Source organism: Lepisma saccharinum, chromosome 23 (genome assembly GCF_977018435.1).
Source record: "Lepisma saccharinum chromosome 23, izLepSacc3.1, whole genome shotgun sequence".
Taxonomy (NCBI): domain Eukaryota; kingdom Metazoa; phylum Arthropoda; class Insecta; order Zygentoma; family Lepismatidae; genus Lepisma; species Lepisma saccharinum.
The window spans coordinates 22,114,759-22,136,968 of record NC_139251.1 but is presented as its reverse complement, the minus strand read 5'-3'; the positions used below and the strand labels follow the sequence as shown (position 1 = coordinate 22,136,968).

The window sequence follows — 22,210 nt, the reverse complement described above, 5'->3', positions numbered from 1 at the left end:
AGGACAAATATATAGCCTAACCTTAAAAAGGGATTTTGCCGCGAACGCTAGAGGAACATTCGAATATCCACGTGATCAGTGAACGATCATCACCTCAGCAAATGGTGACAATACACGTTTTACCACTTCGACACGAAATTATTACCTTTTGGACACTTGCGGTTTCCACCTAACCAAGAAATCAATCTTTCAATGGAAGCAAAAATGATATCAGAAATGGATTCAGAAATTCGCATTTTAAAAACAGAATGCAGCTCTCTTTCCTATCTACAGTAAGAGAGGAAAAAGATACTTCGAAATAATGGATTTCACGCCTTCGTACGTTTCGTCAGCTTCTAAATCAAGATGTGAACTGCGTTAAGCGTTGCAAAAGGCTAAACAACTATTAATACTAATCAATGGAAACCAACTAAAGAATGGGCACTTTTTAACAACAAGCATGGTGTTACCGGGTGATATTACAACTCACGCTCACTTCATAACACTCATAGCTGAGCTAACCAAACTTGTTGAAAGATGAAGGAAATAACAGGAGCTCAGACTCTACACACTGTCTCGGGAAACTGTGAAGCAAGGCCGCGCATAACGGTAGATAAGGGGAGAAAGTGAGTGAGAGGAGCGAACCAGTGCACGCTGCTGCAAACGGCTGGTAGCTGAAGCCGCGTTTTCCCCTCCATGCACTCATTTCTTTTCACGAGTTCATTGGTCGAGCCCTCTCGAGTCGCTACTTCTGCAGCGACTTCTTTTTTTTCGTTTGCTCTATTGATTCGCGGGACAGAGTGTAGAAGAAAGAATGTAAAATCAAGTCTTATATATTAGTGAAAATATATCTTATAGAATATTTTTTTCCAGAGAAATAATCATGTAACTATATGTATATTTTGTCGGAAAAGGAAATTGAAAATTTTCTGCCTCTAATGTCTAAAATTACCTGACAAGAATTACGAGAAAGCAACTTACTGTCATCTATACTTTTCCGTGACCCAGGAAGAAGAATACTCAGTATGACGTCACTGCTAATGCCAAATCTGCGATTCTTACCTACAAAAAAATAAACAAACAATGTACATATTCACTCGAATTGCAAAGGAATCAAAAACAGATAGAAATGCTAAAAATAACATAAAAAATGGGCAAGGGTAAAGTTTTCATGCAAGATACTTCAATCGTCACGGCCCAGCTGTTTTGTATGTGGACATCATGACCAACAGGAACCAATAAGAATACACAACGCAGGGGGGCGAAAAGTCAATAAATGAAACGCGGTCACGTGACAGTTAAGGGATGGGTGTCAATTCGTTGCTAATGTCCCTGCGTAAACAAGAAAACGCACTTCACCCGTTCGGAAGAGATAATGGCTTCAAAGGAGTAATGGTGTCACAGTAGCTTCGAAAAAGAAGGGCACGAATACATGGAGAATTAATATAGTTTCAATGTAATCATTTTACAGTAATATTTAACTGTCTTCACTCAAAAGTTTAATTTAAAAAAAATATTTCTAACGAAAACCAAAGGGAGGTCATTTCGCATATACCAGTTTCAAAACAATATCTTTAGAACAAAAGGTTCAAGACATACTAGCAAAGCTATTAGGGGCATTCCACCAAAAAATGGACCTACACGATGTAAATAACAAAATTAAGCAATCTGGGAATTATTATCTTTTCTTAATCGCATTAAGGATTAAATGTTTGTGAATGCATTCAGGTCATGTTAATTATTTCATTTCTTAACAGACACCACAAAGTACTTCATAATTTTATGAAATCAGTTCATTATGAATATTTTAATCCAATCGCATGTGTGAATGTCGCACACGTAACGCTGTTCCTTTAGTGTTCCATTCCTGTAGTCTATAACACGGAATATGTTTATTTTTATTTACTTAGAGTTTCAGATACAGTATTGAATGACCATTTTACACTGACACTTTAATAAGTCCGTTAGAACCCGAAAACATTGTTTTAATTTTTTACATATTTTTTTTCATTTTCCGCCATTTTTTGGCTTTTGTGTTTTCAGATGCTGAGCGAGGCCCACTTTTACAGGAAGTGAATGATTTATACAGAAAAACTATGCGGTGTACTTTATGTAACCTTGACGTAAAAATAAAACGCAATTTTTCATCTCCGCATCTCTTGCCTTTTCTAAACTTACAAACTGCTTATCAGCGACGTTTGCAGAATGATTTCAGTTATTTATACAAAATTGTGAATGGCAAAATCCGCTGCAACACACTTCTTAAGGAATTCCACTTTAGAGTACCTATGCGCACAACTCGCAACACAAGATTATTTTATACAAAAAAAAACTAGACTATAAATTCAAAATAGATCTATATTTTACTTATTTTTTTTGTTAATTTTCGATCCATTTCTGTGCTATTTTCTTACTTTTTATATTTTTGCTTATTATTATTATTATTATCATCATCATCATTCCATTTTCATTGTTGACAATTTCAGAGTAAAATGGACACCCGTGCTGTACCACCGAACAATGTTTTTTTTAGTTATTCAACTACTCTCTTGTAATTGATGAGACACGAAAATTATTTTTAGGTAATTTCTTTCATTTGTAAGTTTTTTTTTTAAATTTTAGGTCATTATTTAATAATTTTAAGATCATTCATTTTTTTTAGATTTTTTAGGTTAACTTCGAAGCCCTAGTAAGAATGGTCAGCAGCAACAGCAATAATATACGTACAATAATATAGAGCATGAAAAAATACACATACTTTCTTAACAATTGTTGGAAGTTGTGTTCAGACAAGAAAATGTCATAAGTGTAGAAGGCTATAGAAGGCTGTAGAGAGTGTTGTAGTGTGACTGTGGAAGTGTCTTACATTGCAAGTTTGTCGCATGGGTTCTCGAAAATTAAATTGACTAATAACAAATTCAGTTTCAATTTTACAATTGATGATTCTTGAACCTGAGCACAGAATCAATGCTGGAAATAGTTTTAGAAGCCACGGTCCAGATAAGGGAGCAGTATTCACGATAAAATATTAGAAAAGTATGCTGATTGGTTTTCTCTGGTTTTGGAATTCAGTGGATCTGTACAGAAGACCAAGGAGAAGCATGGCTCTTGTAGTAGTGAACTCATTAAAGTTTATTTCTCGTCCATGATAACACCAAGATCTTTTGTGAGGAAACTTTTTTGATTGAATTGTTTCAAGCGAATAAACAGAATCACCTTCTTACTCCTTGAAGGAAATAGTGAGGCAGGAACATTTCTGGGAATTCAAATACGGGTTCCGCCGAGAACAACTATATTTATTTCACTAGACACATCACACATATTCTGTAGGGGGATTGATGTTGGTATTTAATTTTAAAACATCTACTCAAAGCAACACACACTATTTGTAAATTACTTACTTCTTATTTAAAAAAAAAACTTCTTACAAATGAATATAGCTTCATACTAAAACTTATAGCACATAACATATATGTAACCGCGTTAACAGTTCGACACATCTCTATAGCAATCTATAACAAAACACAAACTCAGTTTCAACACAGACTTAACAATGGAGCAAGGTTATTTGAAATAATAGAAATTGGATAGGTGGATTATTTTCTTAGTGATGACGCAACGACGGTAGAGAAGATGAATGTATCCATAAAACGAATGCGAAATTTATACGGTAGTGTTGTATTATGCAGGTAGGAATAATTGAATTGTTGTTTTAAGTGCACTTTGTGCACAGAAAGGCTAATCACGACTGGGCCTACAGTTTAAAGTGGGATCCGAACCACTATGTGCTTCCACCGGGTATCGAACCAGGAACACCTTGATTACAAGATGATGACGCTTCCACTACGCCATCGGGGAGGCCAGGTTGGAAGGAAGCTCACTGAACACGCGAAATCCGCATTTCCTGATGTCAGTTGCTTTCTTTTTCATAAGCAGTAAACAGATTTAGAGTTTCTGGTTTCAGATACATTGAAAATACTAACAGGTACTTACTATAAGGTGGGTGTGCGCAATTTCGCCATGTTTTCAATTCTGCCAGATACCTGTATTTCCCAACACGTCGGCCTAAGTCGGCAGATGGTGCTAGTGTATAGGTAGGTAGCGCACGCTGATCGTGTTTTGTCTCATTTTGATGGGGAGGAGCTAGACGGAAAAGACAGGCAGCCATTGTGTGTGCGAGACGTAGCGTTGTTATAAGATCGAGAGCAACAAAGTGCGGTCCTTTTGTCCAGGAAGGAGGGTTCGAAGCTATGTAGTAAGTATTGCATTGTGAAGACGAACGCTTTCTGCCTACAATGATATGTGTAGTGTTGTGTCGTATACATTGAGAGTCATATATTCACCCCATTTGTGTAGTCATTGGAAGTGCTTGCAATTTCGCCATGTATCGCATGCCTACCTTCCTATTTACAAAACTGGACTTGTATCCAAGAAGGCGGCTTTCAAGATGGCCGCCGTCAAGGGCACCCCCCCTTATGACTTCCCCCTAGGCCTAATGTGGTCACACATGGTTGTTATTCATCAATTTCCACTAAAACGAATTTTACAAGGGGTGGTAAGGGACTTTTGGCCCACCCTGTATATTATGTATGTCATTACTATCTATACTTTTTTCATTATATTCATGGGGTGAAAATATGTTTGTTTTGTAGCGCGGTTTGTCCTGTCCCCTCTGTTTACAGTGGGTGGCAAAATTGTGTACAAGGTGTATGCAATTTCGCCAGTTGCGAGTTTTTTTTTTGTCTTTTGAAGTACCTGATTAATAGCGCATGAACGTGATTTTTTTTCCACACATACCGTAACATATATACTATCAATTTCCAGTACAGACGTTATCATCATACTTAACAGGAATTTGTGACGGTCGTTCAAAGCTTAACGTGGCGAAATTGCGCACACCTACCTTATAAGGTAGGTAGCCATACGTTCGCCACTGTCCCAAAGTTCGCCACCCCACAGATTCTATGTTTAGCCGAAAGATATCAGAAGCTACTTCATGCCAGGTGCATGGTGCCTTGGAAACTACGTTGAACACTGAAGGTCGATTTCCGTTAGCGCGTGCTTGCTTGGAGATAGTCGCCACATTCTGTTGGTAGTGGTTGCTGGCTAGTGCTGATATAACAATTGCTCTGTAAGTATCCGTTTAATACAACAGAATAACTATTGCATTTAGATAGTGTAATATATCATTTCAAAGCCTACGTTGTGTACTTTCTAGGGGTATTGTTAAAATTAAATGTATAATTGTTATGTCGTAGTTTCTGACGTGTTTAATAAACACTGCACGTGTCCTTAAGTTCGCCCCTGTATCGTGCGTCATGGCGAACTTAAGAACTGATGCTATGACAATGAAACTTGTTTTTTTTTTGTTTTTTAATAGAGTAAGACTTAGAATTCATTACTTTTGCATACAGGTTTTCAAAGTTGAGGGCCAGCAAAACTTAAAGGGTGTACAACATGTAAGATCGACTCCCAAAAATAGACTCCCGAAGAGGAATCGTCCACCAATTAACAGCCGCGCTGTCCAAATTCAGAAAAGTTTGTTCTCCTGTCCATCAGATCCCGGCCCTTCCTGTTCCAACGAAGTTGGTTACCCAACAGCCACAACCACCCCCAAAACTGTAAGACTAAAAACACAACCTGTCCTCATCCAAAAAATAATCCTGGAGCAGGCAAATCTACAGACAGCTGGTATTGTTTCCTTTGCAAATAAGATCGTGCCCTAGATATGAGATGCTGTAGTTTATGTCATCGTTACGTTCACGAAGAATGTATGGGATTAACGAAAAATGATAAATGTGTTTTCGTTTGTCCAGAGTGCTCAAATTGATACTTCATTCTTAGTGTGAAGTGAAATTGTGTTGGACTAAAATTGTGCTTGTTACAGTCTGTACTGATTTTATGCATGAATATTGTATAATTAATATTTGCTTTGTTTAGTATGAAAATAAATTGCATCCACTCTCTACTGTTATTAAAATACTAATTGAGTTTACCGCTTGTACACAAGTGGCGAAGTTAGGGAAAAGACGTGCGTCCTAACTTCGCCAGTTGCAACCCCCCCCCCTTTCTCTTGGTCATTGTTCGAGAAAGGGGACCGTTTTTCTTCTCACAAATTTATATGTTGTTCTATTGAACATTATCATTGCAAAAGTATTTTTTATATTTTGAAAAAATATTTCTTCGTGATTTTTAAAACAAATTTGCTTAAGATGGCGAACTTAGGGAGACTTACCTTATAACATGAAATACAAACTATTGCCCGGTGTTTAAAATTAGTTACATGAAAATTTTGTTTTCAATACTTTACAATATAAACACAAAATGTGACAAATAATACACAGTATAATGCAATTTGAGGAAATTTAGTAAATCACTAATTGCTCGGGCTAATTGCAAAAGTCTATTACATGCCCATGGTTTTGTGACGAGCAGCTAGCGACAGCCTCAACAACTTGGAAGATACATACTAACAGCACCAAACCTGACCTGCCTAACCTATCCACGTAGGAATATAATAGCTGCAGTGGCAGGGCCTCCCGGATGGCGTAGTGGTAGCGTCGTCGCCTTGTAATCAAGGGTCCCGGGTTCGATACCCGGTGGAGACACAGAGGTTCGGATCGCACTTTAAACTGTAGGTCCAGTCCAGATTAACCTTACTGTGCATAAAGTGGACTTAAAACACAAAATCAACCAAGTTAAGTTTTGTTTATTTAAACTATTATATGCATACATGCATTCGTGGATATGTTAGGCAAATCAGGTTTGGTGCTGTTAGCATGTGTTTCATTCCAACTTGCTAGCCGCTTATGGTTTTGTGACTTCCAGTTGACGTTCAATCGTTCGATGGCGCTAGTGACTTCCACATTCGCTTTTCATAAACCCTTTTTTTAATCTTTATCTAGAGCAGGGTTTACCAAACTTTTTCGTTTCACGTTGGCCTTAGTGTATCAGTGGCGTCCAAGTCAAAATGTAGGCCTACCTAACACTTGCAACGCTCAGTTAGTGTGGTTGGGTTGCTTGCGTCAAGTTAAAAAAAAATCAATTTTTCAAAATATTTCAAATTCAGAAAAAAAAATATGTGTAAAAAGTACTAAATAAGAACATATTTGGAACAATCTATCATTGATTGAATTTACAATTAAAAATGTTGAAACATTTCGCGGCGCCCCTGTAAGCCAACCACGGCGCCGCGGTGCACACCTTTGTGGTCCACTGGGATCAGTGGCGGAACCACAGGGGGGCAGGGGGCATTGCCTCCCCAACCTTGGTCGGAAATCAGTTCTAGGGGGGCAAACATTGACGGCCAAATGTATCTGCAGGGGACAATCACCGCCCACAACTTCAAATTTTATGCAAATAAAAACACTTTTCGTAAAATTTTCTTGCTCGCTTCGCTCTCACTCCCTCCTTTTCTTCGTCTTGTCAAGTTCAGGTCCGTTGTTGGGCGCTGAACGATCTAAATGATAATAAGTTGTAAAATTGATTGACTGATTTGTGGTTTTAAGTTCACTTTACGCACAGAAAGGATAATCGGGTCTGGACCTACAGTTTAAAGTGGGATCCGAACCACTGTGCCATGTGCCTCCACCGGGTATCGAACCCGAAACCCCTTGATCACAAGGCGACGATGTTACCACTACACCATCGGGGAGGCACAAAAGTTGTAAAAGAGAGAATGCATTGGCGTCCCGTGAAATTATTTGCGCCCTATTAAATCAATATTGATTTCAGCCTGCAAAAAAATTGGATTCAAAATTTTTCTTGCTCGCTTCGCTCGCATTGTATCATTGTTTTTCTGTAATGTATTGTAAATTACCAGACAGAGAAATAAGACTTTTCTTAATTGATTTTGTTTTAAATCCATGAACAATTGTTTTAAGGAAAGGGAGCGTGCACATTTTAAATTTACGTAATTTTTGCTGTTGGTTTATTGTGAGATAGATGAATTGATTGTGTAATGTATTTAAATAATACACGTGATGTATCAATGAAACTTTGAATACGCGCACAATTTAGTGTCCACATCGCTCCATGTTGCATAGTATATGTGAAACATATATCGTGCATGAAAGTTATACATGTTAATGTAAAAAAAAAAAAAATTGGAATGCATTTATCAAGCATTTTCTGTCTTTCAAAAATAGTTTGTGTCCTTGCTTTCCATTATTAATGTGAAATTGAACGTGTTGAAAAAGTAATTCAAATCGTTTGTTCGAACACACCAACTTCTACCCTATTTCTGCATAATTTACAAGGGTAATAACGTCTTTCGTACTACTAATACTAATAATAATAATCTTGGTCCCGGGTTCGAATCCCGGCTTGGGCATGGATGTTTCATCATATCATCACTCATCCCCAAATTTGCCAAAAGTGGCACAATAAGCGAAGTAAAATAAAGCAAATCAATAATAACAATAACAATATAATAACATTATTATTATTATTATTATTATTATTATTATCATTATTGGTACGTTTATCCTGGTACTTGCACCTCCCAGACACAAAAATCATTGTTGCGCCTCTGACTGGGATAGAAATATATCTTTTTAAAGCATTTAATATCTGCATATTGTGACACTGTCATTGCATCGTTTCACATTCTAGAGAAATATTAACTTCGTCGGTAGTACGTACGTCATTGCGCAAAAAAACTTGGTGTCACCATGGAAACAGGCCGGGGTTGCATTGGAGTATTTTCTTTCTGTGAGTATGCATTAAGGCGCATGCTCCTTCAATTTCTAATAATCAAATATAACACCTATGTGTCTTCCATAGCACATGTGTGATTTCAATGTGTGGTTCAACGCGCAGGAGATAGCCGTATCTTTCTTGCTTTACGTTAGGGAACATTTTGTGAAATTGTCGATTGTTGCTAGTATTATACCTTCATTGTTTCTGTGTGTATGTGCGTAATAGCGATATTTATTCATAATTTAAATTCTCAATTCAACAATGTTGTGCACATTAAGTCACAGAACGATGAATTAATGAATGAACAATAAACTCTTCATATTACGAGACAACAATGAGACTATATTTTCTGCCTCTCCCCGCGAAGGTATCAACAATGATACTCACGTGACGGGTGTAAAATATCAATTCGGTTTCTTCTCGATCAATCATTCGTGCAAACTCGTGATGGCGTGCCAGAAGCACTTAACACAGCGTCATTCGCTCGTTAGTAGTGCTCCAAACTTCAACAGGTCTCCAATGTTGTTTCGCAAAATATGGGAGTTTTCAACTCCAGGTAAATTCCACCAGTGGAAGAAGTAAACAATAAAGTCTCTCTCATTTCTCTCCAGGGGCGTGCGTGTAAAACTGAATTTGCATAGGTAATGTTGTAAACAGATGAGTTTCTCGAAACCGTGTTTCCTCCTTGTTAAATAAAGACAAAGGAAAGTAAACAAAAGGTAGATCTTTGTTTACAGTTTCTGGCACGTAATTGCTCTTGTTGACTTGCTACATCAGAAACCAAATTCGCAATATTCAACTTTCATTTGTGCACAGAGAATTTATTGGGAGAAGCGCATGAGTATCTTAATTTAGTCTCGGGAATTATAAAACGATATGAATCATTGAGATCTATACACACTTCTAAAATGCTTAATGGAGTCTTTAGACAAACATAAATCTCTGCATTGGAATATATAATGAATTCAATCACTACATCGAGTGGTAAGAATTCTATAATCTGTGGTAAGATGGTCCACAGACTGTTCTAGTGTACACTAGTGGCGTTGTTTCGGCACATGTCTTAACAATTAGTACATCGATATAAACTTCAATCTAATTACCGTATTATTTGTGTTCGTTTGCATTATATTACATTCCAAACGCATTCTATTATACAGAACAGTGCTCGGTTAGTAAATTTTCAATCTTCCTCCACGCTCGAGTGATCATATTTTTATTTTTCAAACGCGAATGTGATGAATGATGTTTGGCAATTCGTACTGTCGTTCCTACAGTTAAAATCCTTATGCTTGGATGTTCAATTGTATGTTTATCCGGAATCATTCAGTATGAAATGCATTAAGGACTATCAGCACCGTTCATACGGGTTCATTCACCATAAAACGAATTAAGAGTGCATCACAGTGGTTCATCCGAGTTCATTGAACACGCAACAAATTAAAAGTCCATTACACTTCATGGCGTGGTGCTAAGCACAGGGGAACACTTTACCTTTTTTTTTACGGTCTTTCATTCAGTTCATTGAACACGCAATGGATTAAGGAGCCCAAGCGTCATTCATCGGGAGTTCATTCAACATGCAACGGATAAGGAATATCAATGCTGTTCATCCAATTTCAGTCAGCGCTGTTCATCCGAGTTCATTCAGCATGCAACGAAGAGGCAGCAGCGCCGTTCATTAAAGGTCTTGCAGCGAATTATATGCCATCAGCGTTGTTCATCCGGATTAATTCAACATGCAATATATATTTGAGGACCATCAGCGCTGTTCATCCTAATTAATTCAACATGCAATATGTATTTGAGGACCATCAGCGCTGTTAATCCGGAGTAATTCAACATGCAATATATATTTGAGGACCATCAGCGCTGTTCATCCGGATTAATTCAACATGCAATATATATTTTTGGACCATCAGCGCTGTTCATCCGGTTCAATTCAACATGCAATATATATTTGAGGACCATCAGCACTGTTCATCCTAATTAATTCAACATGCAATATGTTTTTGAGGCCCATCACGTTGTTCATCCGCAGTGATTCAACATGCAATATATATTTTAGGACCATCAGTGCTGTTCATCCGGATCAATTCAACATGCAATATACAGGGTGTCGCAAAACTCTTTCAACAACGCTTGGGTGCTGATAGATATCATAAAAACAAGTAACTTTTCTCTATAAAGTTTACCTCGAAAGCGCTTAGTTTCTGCGCTATAAGCGCTTAAAATCTATCCTGTACGTATGCAACCCAACACAGCAAACGCTTGCTCTGACATAACTACCAGGGGCGCGTGGCAGGGTTGCCACTAGCGTTCCTCGTTAAGAGAAACGACTTGAAAACAACAACTTGGGAGTCTTGCCTGAGCAAAATCCAAAACATTAATGATCCTTGCGATGTTGTAAGAAGCATTGACAGTATTTGTAAACTGACCTAGACAAATAATCGGCAGACTGAAATTCAAGATTAGCTACTCATTCTAAAATATCTCCATAATTGATTGATTGATTGATTTGGTTTATTCTAATTCACTTTTCTGCCATCTTTGGCTAATCGCGAAGATGAGGATGATATGACGAAATAACCAGTGTGGTATTTAAGAAATTTCCAGTGGTGAGGAAATTCTACTGACTGTCTAGGGACAGCATGAGATAATGTCTTTATGCCATATAACATTTCCCCCATGGATAAAAATTATCAAGCAGAGGGGGGACGCAAGTACCCAGAGGGGGAGAAATTCCCCACATCCCCCCCTACAAATACCACCCTGGAAATAACAAATGACACTAATATCTAGGCCAGGATTTAAACCCGAGACACCTGGCGCCGTAGCGAGCTTTGATAACCACATCAGCACGGAGTGTTTCGTGTATCATGCAATATCAACAACTGCAAGGGACACGTGAGATAGGGGAAATCCACGAAGGAACAAATGTAAACATGATGTGTTAGCTGCCTCGTTTCGAACAGGCAGGACTGTTACAATTTATTTATTAGAAAGTTGTAAACTAGCGCTATTGCGAATCTGTTCGTTATAAAAAGCAGGCAAACCTCTATACTGAAAAGAAACAAAAATCTCCGACAGATGAATATTTTTAAGCCACTTCGGTGACTGAGTACGTTTAGTGATCAACACATGATCTCTCTGCTGAATATTCTGGACACGAGTTCCGACCTGGATAAAGATGTCAGTGAATCTTTCGTTCTCTTATTCACTATTTGCCTGAATGTGCAGAAAAATGACGTACAATGAGAAGAATAGAAATTCACAAGAATTATCCCGGAAGTTCATCTAGATGTCAAAATCTCGCTCATTTGCTACAAAACGTTGTTTATTGGGTTCGAATCCCGGCTTGGGCATGGCTGTTTGTGAGTGTCCATTCATCAATTCCATCATATCATCACTCATCCCCATCTTCGCAAAGTAGCCAAAAGTGGCACAACAAGCGAAGTAAAATAAAGCAAATCAATCAATCAATGAATCAATCAATCATTAAATTAAAAGAGCCTTGCAATTATTTCATTATGAGACGACCATTAGCAATAACGCTAGCACAGATAGGAATAATTTTCAAGTAAATTGTAATAACATTACAGCCTGCGTGTTCGAAACGAGGCAGCAAACATATTATGTTTACATTTGTTCGTTCGTGGAATTCCCCTATCTCACGTATCCCTTGCAATTATTTATGTTGCATGACACACGAAACACTCCGTGGTGATTTGGTTAGCACAACTTGCTACGGCGCCAGGTGTTTCGGGTTTAAATCCTGGCCTAGACATTGGTGTCATTTGTTATTTCATCATATCCTTATCTTCGCGATTAGCCAAAGATGGCAGAAAAGTTAATTAAAATAAACCAAATCAATCAATTATGGAGATATTTTGGAATGAGCAATCTTGAATTTTAGTCTGCCCATTATTTGTCTTGGTCAGTTTATAAATACTATCAGTGCTTCTTACAACATCGCAAGGATCATTAATGTTTTGGATTTTGCTCAGGCAAGACTCCCAAGTTGTTGTTTTCAAGTCGTTTCTCTTAACGAGGAACGATAGTGGCAACCCTGCCACGCGCCCCTGGTAGCTATGTCAGAGCAAGCGTTTGCTGTGTTGGGTTGCATACGTACAGGATAGATTTTAAGCGCTTATAGCGCAGAAACTAAGCGCTTTCGAGGTAAACTTTACTTGTTTTTATGATATCTACCAGCACCCAAGCGTTGTTGAAAGAGTTTTGCGACACCCTGTATATTTCATGACCATCAGCGCTGTTCATCCGAAATAATTCAACATGCAATATATATTTTTGGACCATCAGCGCTGTTCTTTCTAATTAATTCAACATGCAATATGTATTTGAGGATAGTGTTGCCCACGAGACGAGACTTTGGCCTGTCTCGTCTCGTGGAAATTCTGTGTCGGCTCGAAAATATTCGTTTGTCTCATGACACATGGTCAATCTCGTCTCGTCTCGAATTTTTAAAAGCCTGTCCCGTCTCGTCCCGTGAGCAACACTATTTGAGGACCATCAGCGCTGTTCATACGGATTAATTCAACATGCAATATGTTTTTGAGAACCATCACGTTGTTCATCCGCAGTAATTCAACATGCAATGTATATTTGAGGACCATCAGTGCTGTTCATCCGGATCAATTCAACATGCAATATATATTTCATGACTATCAGCGCTGTTCATCCGAAATAATTCAACATGCAATATATATTTTTGGACCATCAGCGCTCTTCATCGGAAGTTCATTGAGCATGCAATGAATTAAAGACCATCAGTACCGCTCATCCGGGTTCATTCAGCGTGCAACGGATTAAGGACTATCAGCAGCGTTCATACGGGTTCATGCAACATGAAATGTATTAAGAACCATCTCAGTCGTTCATCCGAGTTCATTCAGCATACCATGGACCACAGCGGCGTCTGTTGAACTCCTGTTTATTTACAACAATCTTTGTACTTGACAGGCTTAAAGACTTCACATCAAGTACACGATTGTGCTCACAATAGAGAAGAACTCTCCACTGGAGTTTGAAGGTGTTAATTATGATAATGGGAGGAAGGTAACGATCGTCACAGACCTAGTAATGAAAGCAGTCTGGCTGACAACACAGGAGGCATGACTAACTGCGTAGTTCATTATCCCTTCCTCGTCGCTTGCCTGAAGAGGGCGGTAGCTGTTTGGTTAACGGGAAGTGCGCCTCTGTTGATAACAAGCTCGTTGTCTCTGGTGTGCTCATTTCCATACTACCGGGTGTCCCGTAAGTCTGGAACCATAGGCATTTTCCATATTAGCCTTTTTTCTGTTACAAGTAAATCACTAAGGAGGAGCGAATCCAAGTTATTTTACTGGTGGGGACTTTGAACACATTATTTAACTGTGTTGTACAATAATAAGTTTTTAACATTAGCTTGTACTGTTCTTTTCCTATGGTACCAGACTTATGGGACACCTTGTAGAATGGGAAGAACGACTCTTTTTTTCGTTAGACTCACATCCTGAAGATCACTTCTTCAAAGTAGATTTAACAAGATATTCATTCATTCTGTAATGTAGCAAGTTTTTCAAATTGTATTATTATTATATTTTTGAAAATTTGTGACTACCTGCCATTCCTGACTGCCGGTGCATCAAAACTCTCTTTCGATATATAAGCCCTCACCACAGTGGCGTATACAGGGTTAAAAACCTCGGCTATTGCACCATATCATAGTGTTCAAATGGACAAATATTTGCTAGTGGGGATGTTTTTCTTTAGTTCATTTGGGGTTAGGGGTTGAAGTGATGTGACACTGTGATTAAAAATATATACCTCATAAATATAATATGGAAATGTACACTATGTCAGTACGGAAAGGATTTCAAGAATTTCATTCTTACTTGCATAAATAAGAGGCCCATATTATGAAATATTATGTAGGCCTATACACGAGAATAAATATAAAACTTCAACCTACCTATTTTTACGATTTGAAGTTTGGGGCCTCCTTGTTGGCACAGTGGTAACGTCGTTGCCTTGAAACTAATGGGTCCCGGGTTCGATATATGGTAGTTCGGATACCACTTAACTGTAGATCCGATTGCATTAGCTTATTTGTGCATAAAGTGGACATAAATGAAAAATACACAACGATTTGGAGCTTATCGTCATACGTAAGCCTAGTCGACAGCTTGTTAATTGTGTCCCTCATTTCACTACACAACACAGCACATAGCATTCACAAAAATTGAATCCACTCACTACTGTATTCACACGCTGTCTCTAAATAAATTCCACATCGTGCTGCGACGCCAGGGGTCCCGGGTTCGAATCCCGCTCGGGCATGGTTGTTTGTGAATGTCCATTCATCAATTTCATCACTCATCCCAATCTTCGCAAATTAGCCAAGAGGCACAAAACGCTAATTTAAATTAAATTAAGCAATCAAATCAAATCTAAATAAATTCCACGCACCAAGACCAGTCGACGCGATCTAGACTAGAACTGGTCCTTGTCATTCCGGCAATTTTTAGATGCACTCAGAAACCATTCACGGTCAGCAAACAATTTTCTCCTTGCAACTGTATCTATAGTTGTTTGAAGATCAACGACCTCTTTTACAACTCGTCTGCAAGCGTTCAATGATGTTCTTGTCATATGCCACACTCTCCCCTTGCTTGCGATAATTTGGCTTCAAAATTCCCCGTTCCTGGAAAAATTACATGCTGGGGAAAATTGATTAAATTAGGCATACACAGGAGATGTACTATGTAGATTTTCAGCGAAAAATTCAGGCTCGACCAGGACTCGAACCCGGGCCTCTGGCAATCCGTGCCATTGCTCTACCACTGAGCTACCGAGCCGGCCTGGCTTCTCCTGCATTTTCGCTGGCGCTGTTTTACCTGTATGAAATCGTCTCTGCAAGTGCTACTGCAACGGGATCTGTTGCCTTTGAAACACTATAGACGTCGATGTTGCCTGGTTCCTCCCAGCGTAGAGATGTCACTCCATTAAATTAGGCACACACAGGAGATGTACTATGTAGATTTTCAGCGAAAATGCAGGCTCGACCAGGACTCGAACCCGAGAGCAATGGCACGGATTGCCAGAGACCCGGGTTCGAGTCTTGGTCAAGCCTGCATTTTTCGCTGAAAATCTACATGGGGAAAATTGGTTTGCAACATTGATCGGGTGATTCTTAAGGTAGCCCTGCCACGCTTGCCCGTCATCCCCGTGGAGTTACGCGTCGCCTCGCGAATTCAAGGAAAGCGGGCATTGTTTTAAACTACTAAGAAATCAGGTTCATCTTCTTATTGAAATGGACAATTTTATGCACATTTTGTGATGGATATTTGTTTTCTGTATTTGGGTCACTAAGTCTGGGCTTCACAGATAGCTTAGATAGCCCCGAATATACGCCCCTGCCTCAATAATGGCGCAGTTATAACATATCGCCTTGTAATAAAGGGGTCTAGGTCTACCCGATAGCGCAGTGGTAGCGTCGTTGCTCTGTAATCAAGGGATCCCGGGTTCGATTCCCGGTGGAGGCACATAGTGGTTCGGAGCCCACTTTACAGTGTAGATACAGTCTCGATTAACCTATCTGTGCAGAAGTGGGTTAAAACAAACTCAAACTTGAAAATACTGTATAATAGAGGATGTCCCATAAAATGTATACACACCTTGAATGATAATCAAGTAAGTGTTTATTAAGATACAATTCATTAGAAAAATAATTAGAATATACACAAATTAATAATTTACTTTGTCAACGTCTGTTTCTAAACTGATGATCATTCTGGACCAGGCACTGCTGGAAACGAGAAGCAACGACATTGCCAACATCTTGAATCATTTAGTGTGATATTTGCCCTCATTTCCATTCAATGGTTGCCTTCAATTCGTCAACTCTTGCCGGTTGTGTGCAGTAAACTTTATATTTATGCACCTCTATAAGAAAAAGTCTAGTGGCGTGAGGTCTTGTCAGACGCAGAGGGTGTTCTTCTGAACTTCTTCGACCAATCTCTCTGTTCGGCACATTTTGCCAAGTACCAATCACAAAACTGCATTCTACAGTCTGGATCAACTGCATTTAGACCATAGGCTCATCTTGGAAAATAACTCTTTCAATGACAGTGCTGCAAAATGCAATGGACACTTGATTTTGATGTTCCTGTTAACATGAGTATACATTTCTTGGGGACACCCTGTATATGAAACTATGCTGTACCGTGCCATGAAAGCATGCCGGGGCCTTATATTATGAGCTGTACAGCGACGAGCAACGTATTGATGGGCAAATCATCACAAGAACTAACGCATAAGAAGGGAACTACTTCTTGGAAGTCACGTGGTTGGTTTAGTTTATATTAACTTCAGTCTTACCGCGGATGATGAATAGTTATTGGCTTCGTGTTTTGGATTGCTGCGAAAGCATCGTCGCCCTGCGCCAGTTTCCTTGTGGCCGCCGGCGGAAAGTAACTTCCGGAGCTGCGGACCGCCCCGCCCACAGAGCAAATGGGCGACGGAAATGACATTAGTAAATTGCATTCCGGCAGGCCTTCGCTCGACAATTTCGTCCACATTAGCGTGGTGGAAGGAATAACCAGCGTATGGTGCCGTTTTTTTTTCTATTACGACCACTGACGTACGCGAGGGAGACTGAAGGGAACTACAGCCCTTCGAAATTTTTATTCTTTGATTATTGTTAATTAGCGTTGCTTTTATGCCAGTTTTGGTTAATAGTGACGATAAGAATGAGTAATGATATGATGAAATTTGATGAGTTGAGTTGGTGTTTTAAGTCCACTTTATGCACAGTAAGGCTAATCGGTACTGGACCTACATAAAGTGGGATCCGAACCACTGTGTGCCTCCACTAGGTATCGAACCCGGGACCCCTTGATTACAAGGCGACGACGACTGCGCCATCGGATGGAATTTGTGAAGGGACACTCACAAGAACATTCATGCCAAGGTCGTAATTCGAACCTGGAACCCTGCGTCGTAGGACACTGTGGTAATCACTCCGCCACGGAGGTCAGCCTAAATTTTAAGGAAATCAAAAATTTTCTAATGCAAATAGTAAATAACTCGAAAAAAGTGGTAAATGTAAATAGTTTTGTGTTTTAAAAAAAAATACATGTGAAGGTTGACTATGCAGATGTGGAGGTCAGTTTTACTGCTAAAAAGTAATTTTTCACTGGCTGTAATGAAATTGGTCAGTAATTTGTATTTAGTCACTTTCTTTTGGGATTTTGGTCAGTTACGTCAGTTCCGACTTCTTTACTACTTTTTAGTCTCGTTATGGTTTTGTTTTTTAAGTCCACTTTATGTATTGAAAGGCCTGATTTTATAGGAGTCGGACAATTGCGATGGCGTACAATTGCGATGAACACAGTTAGAAGTGAAAAGGCGGGTGGACAATTGCGATGACATTTTAAATCTTCTATCAAATTGAAGAGTGACTTAACACCCCGTACAAGATCTCTTACAAGAGAATTACGTGAAATATTGATATTTTCGATTGGGAATTTGGTTCAATCAAGTTTTTGAACATGGGCTAGAGCCAACAGACCACCTTTTGAAGTAACCCGATTCCTCATATGTGCAAATACACTTACCAACTCTCCCGTCGATTTTAAGCTTCTTCCTTTTCTGGCCTTCTAGAATAAGTTCCATCCGCATGTAAAAGGTGGGGCACGGGAACCGTAAGAATTGAAATAGTCACTACAAAGTTAATTTTTGCTGGAAAAAAAATATTTACAGAAATATATAATGAAGATCATAGCATTTTATGATAGACATTCAAATGTTCCGTTACTAGCAGTCTTGTTTTGTGTTGGAATGCTTACACGTTATGAGGAGAATGAAGACATGGTGTTGTTGATGAGTGATGAAGCTCACTTCCACCTAAATGGTTCTGTAAATAAACAGAACTGTCGCTATTGGGCTGTGGAAAATCCCCGACAACTCCATCAGAAACCCGTTAACAGCCAAAAAGTGAGCGTGTGGTGCGCTGTAGGAAATCGACAGAGACATGCTGCAGAAAGTGGAGCCAATTTCCATGACCGCCTTCAAAGTTGCATCCGCGAAAATGGACTCCATTTGGCCGATGTAATTTTTTTGCACATTTATAGCATAAAATGCTATGATCTTCACTATATATTTCTGTAAATATTTTTCCCCCCGCAAAAGTTAACTTTGTAGTGACTGTTTAAAATTCGTCCGGTTCCCGTGCCCCACCCGTTACTTCATGTTGGTGTCTTCTGCTTGGCTCTTGAGGCAGGCCAGAACATCATGAATTTTTGGATGCGGTCTTCCAAGTCACCTATTTATTTTGTTGTTCCAACCTTCTACAGCATTGTTAGTTCTGTGGCGTCGCAAATGTCCTACCATTAATTTGTAAAATGACCTTCACCGTCAAAATCATCGCAATTGTCCGTGATTTTGGCTTCATCGCAATTGTCCGCAATCGCAATTGTCCTAGATTCGGTTTTATATTTTTAAAGTGGGATCTTAACAACTAAATCGAATTATTACAAGGTCAGTGTTTCGGGTCCCGCTTATTAGATAAGATCAAATACTTATTAATTGCACTATATGAGAGTGTTGAACTAAACCAATTGAGGGGTCTAGTGAGAGAGGGAGCTATGCCACAAATCTTGAAAATTTTATATTTTGCCATTTTCAGTCTTCTCCAACCATCTTCCATCTATCATGTGAACTACAACCATGTTGCATAGCTCCTGCTTGTTCTGCAGCAGATTTTCCGAGTTCTTGAATACGTCCTCATCAGCATTTTGAGTGAGAGAAGGAGCTATGCCACTTACTGATGGTGTCTGCAATAGGAGTGGCAGAGGTTGTGTTGCAGTAACTGGTGCTAGATTTAATATCAGCCCTGAAGTTAAAAGATCTCATGGCAATAATGCCTTATATTCCTCCAGTTTCTCATGGTGTTTACCAAAAACTAAAATCCACAGAAACAATGGACAGTGAAGATCCTCCAGAAGACACATGAAGTTGTCTTTAAGTAGATCATATGTAACCCTGTGAACATGATTTCTGGCAAAAGTATTTAAGCCTTGTTCAAAGTATTTGATGTGCTAGATTGATTTTTCCACATGGGTATACTACAACAATATACCATACATGTTCATAATAAATGGTATTAATATTGAAATTCATATTTTTTCTTTTGAACAATTTACCTAACAAAATGTTCAGAAAGAAATTACCCTTCGTTATTCAAATTATGACTCAACACAATGCTTTGAAAACTCAATTTATTTCCATTTATTGTCAAAGTGGCATAGCTCCCTCTCTCACTAGACCCCTCAATTTTGCTACAAACAGTACAGTAGGATATAGTTGAAGAGTTTGGATGGCAGCCACCATTAGGCCAAGCCATCAGGTCCTGGCTTCTATTCTTAAACGGGGGCAGCGCCAATAAATTCAAGGTAGGTGACCGGCTCTCATTTACTTCTGTTTACAACGTGACGCGGTAGCACCAACTTCGAATACGTTTGAGGAGACAAGCTTGACATGAATAATATGACATTTATATACGAGGGACGGTCAAGTGAAAACAATTTGTTTTCGTTTCATGTACTAGGTTTTTGAATGTAGCATTGCATAAATTTTGTTCTACCGACTCATGCCCGAGCGCGTTAGGTGGTTGATTTTCGAACTAGCCGTCGGCGTTTCCGGGTTCGGATCCCGGCTTTGGCATGGGTGTTCTCTATGAAAGTCCCGTCATCAATTTCATCGTACTCATCCTCAACGCCGCGATTAGCTAAAGGTGGCAGATATGCGACGCAAAATAACAAAAATAGAAAAAATAATAATTTTATTTCGATCACATATATTTCAGTGCTCAGCAAGCGCCTGGATACCTCAAGAACAATAATCTTCGAGATGGTGCGCGCAGTCACTCTTTCGCCACTGCTCAATTCTTTCAACCCAACTGCCCGTTAAGTGACGTCATTATAGAAATTTCATTCTCCATTAAGGTACATAGGGTAATTGAATGTTCATTTGCAGAAGAATTTCTGTGGCTTTAGACTCCAGAGGGCAAGGAACCGCTGTTCTTCACTGGTGCAAGTATGTACTGGAGCAGCAACATTTAAAATGACCAAATGCCCTCTCCATGACCATGATGAGTTTGTTTTTAACTTCACTTTATACACAGAATTGCTAATTGGGAATGGACCTACAGTTTAAATTAGTATCCCAACCACTATGTGCCTCCACCGGGTATCGAACCCGAGACCTCTTGATTACAAAGCGACGACGCCATCGGGCAGGCCATCAAATACCCTCTTCAAGGTTTTTAAATCACGTTTTATAAGTAACAGCTCATACCTTACGTAAATTCTTTATACAGTCTGTCCTATAGTTCAACCAAGATGAGAAGAACCCAAGCAAGCTCACGAACTAAAGTGGACAGTCATTTGTTTTCTCCTCACGCTTCCCCTTCACTTGTTTCCTAGTATCCCCATGTTACCATATGCATAACTTACCTCCACTGCTTCGTTGTTAAAAATTTCAACACCGTTAAACATTATGTCTCTGCTTTCGTTGTACACGGTGTTCCACTTCATGGTGATACAAACACTTTTCACTCAATAAAGGCGACGACGATGCGTTGAAGAATGTCGTACATTTGGCAACGCAGGGACAGGATTACATAGTAAACAGCTGATTGCATTACCCACGCTCTCTCCGATCTCTTATGGTTGAAAATTCAACGACAGGGCCAGAGGGTTTTCTGTTGTCGCGTTTTTCGCGTCTTCATTTGACCAGCCCTCGTATATATGCACAATCGCTCCCCCACTTGAGGGGTTTTTAGAGCAGGGTTGTTAAAGGTCCAGGAACACATAAATTCTAATGGGTTCTATTGGGTTTCGTAACAGGACCGCGACCTTTTCTCTCGCACAATTTAAATTCGGTCAAAGTTGCGTATTTTCATTTCATCACGGAACTTGGACCCTATTTAAACTGATGTGAAAAAAAGGTTCCTGCACCGAATTGAAATACCTACGCTTGCTGATTTTCTCTTCTGGACTGGAATTGAATTTATTTAAAATTCCTGGACTTTTAACAATCCTGTTTTAATGGACAACAAGTGCATTACATTGCCTTCTGACTCTCTTCACTGGAATGTAATATTAAGTACAGACAAGTTGAATACGACACAAGCACATCCTATGAAGTACGCGGTCACACCGTGAATACAAATCTGCTTCAAGTTCTATATATGTTTGTGACGTCAATGGCCTGCACAGGACGACCTTGGGACGTATTTGTCCCTGATCCCTGAGAGTCTAGTTCATGTGCAAGAAGACTTTTCCCTGAAGTTGGTGTTCGAAGTTCTCCCGCGAAAGTGAGAGGGAATATACGTATTTATTTGGTGGGTGATGGTTATTCCTGCTTTAAACGAGCCACACGTCAAACTCTGAGCGGTTGTTTTTTAAGGGCTGTGCACTTTCACTGTCATTCCTTTACAACTCTCTTTCCATGAACTCTGACACAACAG

General features: G+C 39.3%; 1 protein-coding gene and 1 non-coding gene across 3 annotated transcripts in view; both read right to left on the bottom strand.

Annotated features, from left to right (window-relative positions):
* Window positions 1-22,210, bottom strand: part of tow (target of wingless repressor) — a 246,538-nt gene that overhangs the window by 162,784 nt on the left and 61,544 nt on the right. The window contains exon 2 of one of the 2 annotated variants that reach the window (XM_083110063.1): window positions 961-1,041. The exons of the other annotated variant lie outside the window; for it this stretch is intronic. Within the exon in view, the coding sequence (XP_082966189.1) occupies window positions 961-1,041 (81 nt within the window). The remainder of the gene's footprint in view (window positions 1-960; window positions 1,042-22,210) is intronic. 2 annotated transcript variants of the gene reach the window in all.
* TRNAS-GGA (transfer RNA serine (anticodon GGA)) lies at window positions 15,466-15,536 on the bottom strand. Its single transcript has one exon. It is a non-coding gene; the product is annotated as a tRNA-Ser (tRNA).